Source organism: Pholis gunnellus, assembly GCF_910591455.1.
Source record: "Pholis gunnellus genome assembly, chromosome: 5".
Taxonomy (NCBI): Eukaryota; Metazoa; Chordata; class Actinopteri; order Perciformes; family Pholidae; genus Pholis; species Pholis gunnellus.
Genome location: NC_136531.1, coordinates 21756150 through 21763761, shown reverse-complemented (window position 1 = coordinate 21763761; position 7612 = coordinate 21756150). Strand labels below are relative to the sequence as shown.

Sequence of the window (7612 nt, the reverse complement as noted above, 5' to 3'; positions counted from 1 at the left end):
GCCTATCGAGACAGGACGCGTAAAGGCACCATGTAGTGGCAGAAATACAAATAAACAAATAGGCTAAGCGTCTTCTTAATCTGCGCTCTTTGTGCGTGTGTCATACTGGTATTCTAACCCCACAGGACGCACATCTCGAAACCTAAAGGCGCGTTCTTCATTTCGGTTTATTTCATGGCTGTGTTCATTGCATTTGCTGCACACACACATTCGACCTTGACTTGAGAAAACAGTTGAAAAACACATTAGGATCAGACGTCGCAGGGACGCGTTTTAACGCATCTCACTCACTCACTCACTCACACACACCTTCACATCTTCTGGGATAATATCAGATCCATTTTCAATCATGATTTCATGCCGACTTGACTGACACGCAACTCCGTTGAGAGCGTCACAGACTCGAGTGAAGAGGCTCTCCTTCACCCGCTCACCGAGGAACGGCTTTATTACCACTGGCCGCACAGAGCGCGCTGGTCTGCTCGCAGGATGACAGGGGGGAAACAATAAATGATTTAACTATTCAAAATATGATATTTGGACTCACTCTTTGAGAATAGGGATGGGGGATTTTGTCCACAAGCTGCCGCAGATGAATTTTACTGCACGCACTTGGTGATACTTTTTTTTTTTTTTTTTAAACTTGGATGCACTTTGGATTACCGATGGATTTCTCAAACGATTCCATTTTTTATCTTGGATACTTTAATTCGACAACAACAGGTAGGTTGAGCAACCAACGCATCGTCCAGTTATCGTTATACACACGCCTTGTTCATAAGCGCAATAACTGCATTCAACATGCAACTAAAACAACACAAATCAAGTGTGTTTTGTTTCAGTTTTATTTTCCCCCAAAATTACCTTATAGCCTTTATTCCTCTTTTTTTTTTCTTCAAACAAGCCTTCACTGTCTATTGCACAAATTCAGGCTGCAGTGAATTCCCTTCCCCAAGTTCCCCCAAAACAGGATTTGTACATAATTGATGAATGCACCTCATTATAGTGTTCAAATAATCATGACTGGGTCTGGTAAGATTTATTTTACACATTTCTGTGACTTTTTTTCCTGTTTAAAGCCTATACTTATTGCATGTTTACAGCAATCTATTTTCAGGTCTATTCTCCTAACATCATATAGAGTATTACAAACAATGGACTTCTTCCCTCATCATCATTGCTTTGCACTGTGCTGAAAGAGCCCCCCCCCCCCCACACACACACACACACACACACATTTAATCAATCATGTCCACCCTGAAATTATACAGCAGCCTAAAATTAAAATGGTGAAAATGTGTCAGTGAACAATTGTGGTATCCAATGATGGATAAGCCCACATAATAATCCCAACAAACCAGAATTGTTGATATATTACTCTGCTGCTCTTGCTCTTTCATGTAACATCGTGACATGATAGTACATTAAAAGCTTTCTTGTCATACAACCTGATTTAACACGATGCACAACGCAGTATGACATCACTCCATGCATTTGCTTGACATTCAACTGCTGCTCCGTCCCCTTTTCTTGTCTCCAGCTGCAGACGGGGCCCTTCACTGCAGTGCCATCCTCCCCGTCATCTTCGGCATCATCTGCTTCCTGGGTATCATGGGGAACTGCATCGTCATCTACACCATCATGAAGAAGACCAAGGGCCGCGCCAAGCAAACCGTTCCGGACATCTTTATCTTGAATCTGTCCATCGTCGATCTCCTGTTCCTCCTCGGGATGCCGTTCCTCATCCACCAGCTGCTGGGCAACGGCACCTGGCACTTCGGAGCTGCCATGTGCACGGTCATCACGGCGCTCGACTACAACAGCCAAATTGTCAGCACTTACATCCTCACTGCAATGACCCTCGACCGTTACCTGGCTACGGTCCATCCGATCCGCTTCAACTACATCCGCACGCCCTGTGTGGCAGCGCTGGTCATCGGCCTGGTGTGGGGCCTGTCGTTGCTCACCATCATCCCCGTGTGGATGTACGCAGGCCTGATGCCTCTGTCAGATGGCCTGGTGGCCTGCGCTCTCCTTCCGCCCGACCAGGTCACTGACATATACTGGTTCACGCTCTACCAGTTCTTCTTGGCGTTCGCCGTACCTTTGGTCGTCATCTGCCTGGTGTTCTTCAAGATCCTCCAACACATGTCCACCAGCGTGGCGCCGCTGCCGCCGCGCAGTTTGAGGGTGCGCACCAGGAAGGTGACCCGGATGGCAGTGGCCATCTGCCTGGCCTTCTTCATCTGCTGGGCTCCTTACTACATCCTTCAGCTGGTCCACCTCGGGGTGCAGAAGCCAAGCCTAGCTTTCTCCTACGCCTACAACATAGCCATCAGCATGGGATACGCCAACAGCTGCATCAACCCGTTCCTCTACATCGTCCTCAGTGAGACCTTCAAGAGGCTGTTTCTCAGGGCCGTGCGCCCGGTCAATAGAAAGTTCCGCGTGAATCCGAGCACCACGGATGGGGGCAGCGTGAGTGTGAGAATGGTACCCGAAGGTGCTCGGCAGGAGCCAGAGTCTGGGGAGATGATGCCATCCCACGTGGCCCCACAGTGAATAGGAATAAAAAAAAACTAATGGGACATTAGCATAAGAACACATGCTGTTTCGGAACAGTTTGTGCATCAGCTCTAATCGACCATTTTACTTCAGCTTAGAACCTGGATTGAAACGTTGTTTCCCATCATTGATAATCATACCGGTCTGCTACGGGGCTTGAACACTGTTCAGTTTACTCATTTCCACCTGCAAAAAAAAGAAACACACATTTTCAAAAGATGGGAAGCTCACAGCGAAGTCAAATTGGCCTATTTGCTGAATCCGTCAATTCAAAACATACTGTAAATTGGCTTGATTTTGCACATATATAAAAACACTCAATACACCTTTCTGCTCAGTTGAACATAATCACATGTCTGACAATCCTGTAATCTTCTTTTTGAAAATGTCGCCAAACACATATGTATCAACAATTGCGCCACTGGGCTGCGTTTGAGACCAGTTAGACTCCAACTGTTAAGAGGGTTAGTTTCTCGACACTAGAGGTGTTCAGACTGAATGCAAAGCAGAATACGTTGCGCAGCTGCGTTTCTTTACACCAAGCAGCCAGCGGACAACAACAGAGAGGAGAATCGTTCATAGAGTCAATCCATGATCGCCACATGATTCTGACACACGCTCGTGTGCCGGCAGATTCTCGCAGCTTGAGCGATCACACATTTATGTCAAACAAGAGACATTTGCAACCTGAGTGGCCATGACAGCGACCTTGTCCTTTAACCACATCAACAAGGGGCATTTTCTCCCAGACTGTATCATCGTCTGGTCAAAATGTTGTAAAAATAACTACACCTAAATACCAGCGGGTCCTGGCTGACATCCTAATAGGTGGACTAAACACTACATTGTAAATATGAATCGCTTAAGGTATAGTACTTGACTATGTGTGTTGATGGGAGTCTATTTCTACTGTGTGCATCCATGCAGTTTGACGAGCGGTGGCTTGCAGGTGGATATGACATCTGTATATGACCGAATACTGGAAAGAGACGCATGTAAAAGAGTTTGTGCTTAAACACTGGCAGATATCTTACTGAGGTTTTGATAATGTCTTCTTTTGTGTTCTTGTGTCCTGTGATTTCTTTTATTTATTCTTTGATGGAATATCTAGCTTCTGAAAACCCAAATGGAGAATGAGACTGGACGTAATGCCTTGGATCATATGGTGTAATATACTGAAAAAGCTATGCTGATAGCAGCAAGTAATGTAAGTGTTTCTTTCATCCTAGATGCTTTTATGACTCCTCGCTATGGTAACAGTGCTGTAACGTGGAGGACGTGGCTTCCAATCAGGGAAGATGAACTGTTTGAGTCGTGTTCTGACTTGTGTGTTGTTCAAACAGTGAAAAAAGATTTCACATTAACTAAGCATCAAAAGGTGAGAGGCCTACAGGTGTGCAAAAAAAGGCTTTTATTTTGTTACTCTGTGGATCTACCCGTTTGCTTGTTTGTCTGTTCATTATATCTTAAAGGGGACAGTTCACGCCAAAATCAAAAATACACATTTTTTGTGTTACCTGTAGTGCTATTTATCAGGATAGATTGTTTTGGTGTGAGTTGCCTAGTGGTGGAAATACCGGCCGTAGAGATGTCTGCCTTCTCCCCGATATAATAGGATGATATGGCACTCTGCTTTTGGAGCTCAACGTGCCAAATAAACACATTTGAAAAACTCAACCGCAATTACTCTTTAGAAATCACGACTTTCTAGTCAAGATGATCCACAGACCTTGTTGTGAGCAGTTTCATTTAGGAATTTTTGTCCTTTCAATCTAGATTGATAAATAACACGACACCCAAGAGGAGAAATGTATATTTTTGATTTTGGGATTAACTGTTCCTTTAAAAACTCGTACGACTGTTTGGCAAATTAGTCACAACAGGAGTTTGCAATTTAGTGATCACAATTTCCTGCAGCAATTCCGCACAAAATGATCCCATTGGACCACTGCTGGTGAAGACGACTCAACACATTTAGCATGTGTAGAAAAAAAGAAAGAGAGCGATGTCGACAAACCCAAAGAGGAGGACACATTAAAATGCTTTCTATCTGGAAACATTCAACAGTTGTGCGAAGAACCTCCAGAATAAGTAAAATTGTCAAGCAGAGACAAAGCGAACTTTTAGTATCGATTCAGTCTGAAATTCACAGCAGGAATATGAATGAAGAGCTGTGTGGTCTGGATGAGCCGACATGGCAAATCTGTAAATGAGAGTCATTTTGCAAATGAGGTGTTGTTAATGTTGCCGTACTGAAATGAAGTCAGGGCATCTTTCAATATGACTGATGATGATGGTGAAAGTGTATGTTTGGGAAGGGTTATATAAAATGTATTAGTCTCTGATTATATAAAACTCAGGGCTCCCAACATTTCTTTGGCCGGTGACATACTCTGGTCAAAACTGACTTGATGTCAGCAATTAGAGTTGTTGAACTTGTTGTAAGAGTAGCCTATTTTTGTAAAGTATTTATAAGAGGGCAAAGGAAGCTCTGAATGGATCGCGCACAGAAGTGACCCCCACCTGCTCATCAAAACACACCTTGCACATGACAACGCTCTGGTGAAACTGTTGCTCTTGTCCGTTACGAAGCAAAAGAAGAAGAAGAAAAATAAAGCCTCATGTCGAAATGTGAGCAGCTTTGCTTAATCGTTGCCGAAAACAATTCGTTGCGTAACTGTTTGTGAGCATTACAAGCTTGATAAATAAATATGAATACTGTGAAAATAAATAAATACTAAATACTAATAATAAATACTTGATGAGTGATCGCTCTTGTTTTTTCGTCTGCATTGGGATTTCACTCTCTGATGTTCACCACAGTTAAATATTTTCAAATATTGTCACGTGAGATCTTTTGCCGGATTTGACGCATGAGGTGACTGAAAATCCTTCTGTATTGTATGATCTCTGTTTGATGTGTAATTTGGCAGCGCTCGAGGAGAAAAGTTGCAGTTTAGAGAGTGCATATGAGAGGCCGGGCGGCAACACCCATGCTGCTTTATCAATAGGCCCTCATTCGCCTTACAAAAACACAAAGATGACTCGGAGGTGTCAGAATCATAACATTAGCCTGTTGCATGCTGGGTTATTTTCACAGAGTGACGAGGACTCTGTAGTCGCCTGGATGATAATAAAATTTGTTATAAGGGGAAAAGACGAGGGGGGGGTAGTTGGGCAGAAGGAATGAGATGTTGAAGACGAGGAAAGAAAGGAAACGTTTGCTTGGAACGCAAGGTGACGAGATGAGGCGGCAGGCTGTCGACGGTGATCCGTGGAGAAACGATGACAACGGGATCAAGCAGGGCAACAAACATGAGAGGAGATAATGCACAAAAAACTACAACCGCAGAGGAGCTGCGTGAAAAGAATCTGGCGATGAGTGGATGAAAGACTAGCTGTACTGCAGCATGATGAGCCTAATGGAAGGCAGGTGTGGGTAATCAGCGGTAGCCACAGCAGCACCGGGCCAGACGGACAGACAGACGGACAGACAGACAGACAGACGGACGGACGGACAGACAGACGGACAGACAGACAGACAGACGGACGGACGGACGGACGGACAGACGGACAGACGGACAGACAGACAGGGCTACACAGGGGAGGGGAAGGGGGAACACAACAAAAAAAACCACAGAGTGACCTCGACAAAATGGAACATAATTTGACATTACTTTTTACAGCAAGACTGTAGTTAAGATTTGTTGTTTCTACCACAGTGTGCACTTACAGAGATATGGCTGCCAAATATGTCACATTTGACAAAAGATTCCATCTCGACATCATTATATCTCCTGTAAGCTCTGTGCCTGACAACCCATCCACATTCCTCTGTCTCTTGGCCCGGTGTGCCCCTTTGACAAAGAAGTCCTTCGTTGGCAGCCCTCCTCTCAACACATATCTCTGTGTTTCCTTGTTTTTACAGCACAACACCCAGGCCGGGACATTTCCTCACATTCACTCCCTACACTACTGACTTTACAGATTCCTTCTTTTTGGTTAGTAAATCATACTATTTGTTAAGTATACAGTTTTCTGTGACATTGTCGAGATATTTCAGTCTGGACGAAAGTGAAGGATCAACCGACTGACCTGCAAACATTCCCATCTTTAGAGCCATGCAGGTAGCATGGCTACAAATCGTGTCTCACATCAAAGATGATGCATAAAAGAAAATGTGGAAGAACAAGATATAACAGTGTTTGTACTCCTGATCCATGCATCCCTCAGAAAGTTGCTCAATCGTGTTAAGTGCCGCCACAGTGATAGTTATGGGCATATCTAGTGACCCGTGGGTGTCGGGGCTACTGGAAGAGTGTTTGGCACTCAATCTCTGACAGTGTGGCCTTGAAACGTTTGAAATAATTGATCCGGTAGAGACCTGAACAATGAGTGTCATGTAATGAAAAACTACTTCCTGTCTTATGACAGAACATGCACTTAAGGGTCTGGATGATACTAGGTGGGAGCATGCTTGGCTCGTTAAGATTCTGCAAAGACGAACCATCGAAATGGATTTGGTTTCTAAGGAGCGCTGCTCACAAAGAACAAGTACTTTGTGCCACTCAGGATAGCTCATCAGCTATCGCTGACACCGTAACCACCTCAATTTTCACTTCCAATTCATGCTTTGATTGATTCGTAGAATATTATGTTTCAGTGAATAAACAACAATTAAACAACAACTATTGGGCCTATTGAGTTGGAATAATGCGGTTGCAAATTCTACACCCAGAGAGCTAGTTTCATGTTATTTTTTTCTTTTCGTTATCAGTTGATGGAGGTGTACTGGGGATATAATAGAATGACTCAGTGATCTTACTTCTCTTCACAAATAGCCTTCAACGGTGAGGGCAGATGAGCAGGATGAGGAGAAACAGCAGGACACTCTGAGAGGTCTGGCTCTACAGGGGGCGCTTGTATCCTCTCAGCCCGTCATTGGCTTCATCATCCTCCCTGCAGAGGAATGTGACGCAAGTGATGACGCCATTTTCTGGCAAATCTGGAAGTTAAAGAAGGAAACCGCTGCAAACACGGCAAACAT

At 44.2% G+C, this 7612-nt stretch overlaps 1 protein-coding gene across 1 annotated transcript; it reads left to right on the top strand.

Annotated features, from left to right (window-relative positions):
* Positions 1–647: 647 nt before the first annotated feature.
* mchr1a (melanin-concentrating hormone receptor 1a) lies at positions 648–2562 on the top strand (the record flags this gene model as incomplete). The annotated part of the gene is made up of 2 exons (XM_079160240.1): positions 648–723; positions 1547–2562. The coding sequence occupies 2 exons, from the start codon at positions 648–650 to the stop codon at positions 2560–2562; spliced, it is 1092 nt and encodes a 363-aa protein (XP_079016366.1).
* Between the last annotated feature and the right edge of the window lie 5050 nt (positions 2563–7612).